This window comes from Rutidosis leptorrhynchoides, chromosome 2 (genome assembly GCF_046630445.1).
Source record: "Rutidosis leptorrhynchoides isolate AG116_Rl617_1_P2 chromosome 2, CSIRO_AGI_Rlap_v1, whole genome shotgun sequence".
In the NCBI taxonomy this organism is placed as follows: Eukaryota; Viridiplantae; Streptophyta; class Magnoliopsida; order Asterales; family Asteraceae; genus Rutidosis; species Rutidosis leptorrhynchoides.
Window position 1 is genome coordinate 40,951,391 of NC_092334.1, and position 2,927 is coordinate 40,954,317.

The 2,927-nt window shown below is 35.9% G+C and overlaps 1 protein-coding gene across 1 annotated transcript; it reads left to right on the forward strand.

Annotated features, from left to right (window-relative positions):
* The first annotated feature begins 244 nt into the window (after positions 1 to 244).
* Positions 245 to 2,031, forward strand: LOC139887815 (uncharacterized). Its single transcript, XM_071870868.1, has 2 exons — positions 245 to 317; positions 1,676 to 2,031. The coding sequence occupies exons 1-2, from the start codon at positions 245 to 247 to the stop codon at positions 2,029 to 2,031; spliced, it is 429 nt and encodes a 142-aa protein (XP_071726969.1).
* Positions 2,032 to 2,927: the final 896 nt, after the last annotated feature.

The following is a 2,927-nucleotide window of genomic DNA, read 5'->3' on the forward strand; positions in this document are numbered from 1 at the left end:
GTACCCAGTGTGTGGGGTATCTTTGGCGCTGATGGAAAGGGATATGCAGTTATATGCAGAGGAAACTTATCAAAAGTAGTTGGTAGCTCAAAAAGTGGTTTAACAGGGTCACCTTTGAGCCCTGCGAAGAAACGCTTCATCGTATCCTGAACAAAATCAGGTTGCGAAAATAGGTGGACCATGTCAGGAGGTGCCACCTGCATAAATTGGCTTGCGAGATTCGCCTGCCCCTGAATATTTTTCCATGGTTGCCCCAGCATTTGCGGATATAACTAAGGCTGATGCGTTGGAAAAGAAGGCAGGCTTGCCGGCGCAGAGTATACGGGTAGCTGAAAAGTTGCCGAAACCTGTAGCGCAGATGCATGCGAGACCTGAGGATATGCCGTTATAAGTCCAACCGTATACGCAGTGCTTTGCTGTTCTGCGGTTATCAGCGTCCAATGAGAATTGGCATCTGGAATGACACCGAACCCCCAACTATTAAGTAATGCCTGCGCATCAGCAGGAGTCAAAAACTATGAAATTGGATGCGGTGGTTGCCAAGGTTGCAACGGTGTAAACGATGAATTCTGCTGAATACTCTGCGTCTGCAGAGGGATTGAAACTGTGGTACTATAAATAGGTACCTGGCCACAGCATACCACGTGCGGGCCTACTGTTTCACTGCTAGTGCCTACCAAGATGACCCTTGGATCCACCGAGGAAAAATCCAACCGCGTGGTTGTGACTGGCGAGTTTGCCCTTGGCGGTGTAATCCCATCTGGATATATCGGGTTATACCTCTGAAAAGGCTCACCGGATACAGGTGGAGGATATGGCGTATATCCCACCCCCGCAGTCATAGCTTGCATCTGCTGATTACCAGACGGCGTGTTTTGATTATCTGTTTGAGTACGCTCCGATGAGTCCCTGGAAGTCATGATACTGTTAAAGAAAAAATTCAGAAAATTTGTGAATAATAAGCCTTATAATTCAAAACTTTAAAAGAAAAAACACGTCTTGAACTAGTTCGACTCTCAATGAAAGCACCACTTGGTGATGCATATTTTTACCATAGGGCTATCATGCTTGTTCAATACGTAAAGGGGGGGGGGGGATTTAAGGATCTTAGAACAAGGCTCTCCGGTCCGGCTACCGTGAATAACCCTGGCCGATATGATGATATCGGCGGGGTGGCCAAGTGATTAAGTCCACCTCCGATAGCGGTCGCCGATCAGAAGGCCCCAAATAAGGTTGTAGGTGCTAGTTTAATAAAGAACTAACCTGTTAACCTTGAGAAGAAGAGAGATGATGCTGATAACGTAAAGCGTGTAGTAAACGATGATTACGTAATGTGATCGTGTGTAGAATGATAATTAGGGTTTGTGTATATATATAGGCAAACCCTAATTCTAGAATCATCTACGATAGTCATAATCCTTTCCATAACAAACTCCCCCGAATCACGGAGACAATTATGGAAAAGATACCGACTTGATGACCAAGTAACCGCTGTACCGGGAATAAAGGCATTCGATACATCCCCACATGACACATACCGCATACAAATTACACACATACGCATGCTAACGAGCGCCCCCATATGTATAGAATGCGCATGCGGGTTGCGGTATCATTAACATCTTCTTTGGCGTTAACATTGGCCCTGTTAATGTTTCTCACTTTATTTTTGCAGACGACGTGGCAATTATTTCAGAATGGAAGTACACGGAGCTAGATGCTATCTTATTAATTCTCAACAGGTTTTATCTTGAATCAGAGCTTAAAATTAATCTCCATAAATCAAGTCTCATTGGTATTGGTGTTAATTTCAATGAAGTCGAGTTGCTTGCTGCTAAAACTGGTTGTACAGCAACTTCTACACCATTCACGTTTCTAGGTTTTAACCTGGGAGAGAATATGTCTAGAGCATCGTCCTGGACCCCCATTATTGATAAGTATAAAGCACGTCTACCCTCATGGACGGCAAAAATGTTATTGACTGGTGGTAGATTGACACTTATCAAGTTCGTTTTGGGACGCATTATGTGATGACCCGGGAATTTCCGACCAAATTTAAACATAATCTTATATGATTCAACTCGATAAGCAAAGTCTATTAAACCGAGTCTCATTATGTTTGAACTATTTCATGATAACATTTGACCTTTAACTATTTCCGACGATTCACGAACCTTTAATTGTAACTAAGAATGTAAATATAAATAATTATATATAAAACTAATTATATTAGTATTAATGAACTATTAAGTAATTTTGTTATTATAAAAGATAACATTTAATAACTAAAGATTTTCATTTTGAATATATATAGTATATTGTATATAAATGATTCAAACATATTTTACCAACGTTATCAAAATATTAAATGTACAATGTTATACTTTGTAGTTAATTGTTTAATATACATAATTAATCATCTACTCAACATTTAAAACATGATTTTATATATATGGTAGTATACATATATACATAAATATAACTATATATATATATGATTTTATACATAATTATTATATTATGTATATGTAGAAATTTATATTTATAATATATCTATGATGAAATAATGTACTATTTTAATAAATATATATAATACTTACATATATAAAACATTTATATTTTTCATAATTACATACATAAGTATAATATAATTAGTATGTAAATAAATATTATAATATATTTATATTAAAATGCATAAATATATAATATTCAGTATATGTTACAATACATATTACATAATTATTAAATATTACATAATAATAGATGATATTAATAAATTAAATTTAAATACAAATATAGTTGTTGTAGTAATGTTATTTGTATCGTCAAATATCAATATTTGTATTCATAATATCACTTTATATCATATAAAGATGAAATTGGATGTATAAATTAGATTATTATTACTAATATTATTATTATCGATA

Excerpts from the sequence above, each read along its gene's own strand:
- LOC139887815 (XM_071870868.1), top strand. The coding sequence starts at position 245 with ATGGTTGCCCCAGCATTTGCGGATATAACTAAGGCTGATGCGTTGGAA. Across the intron at positions 318-1,675 it reads GGCAGGCTTGCCGGCGCAGA|ACGACGTGGCAATTATTTCA; the intron begins GTATACGGGTAG and ends TTATTTTTGCAG.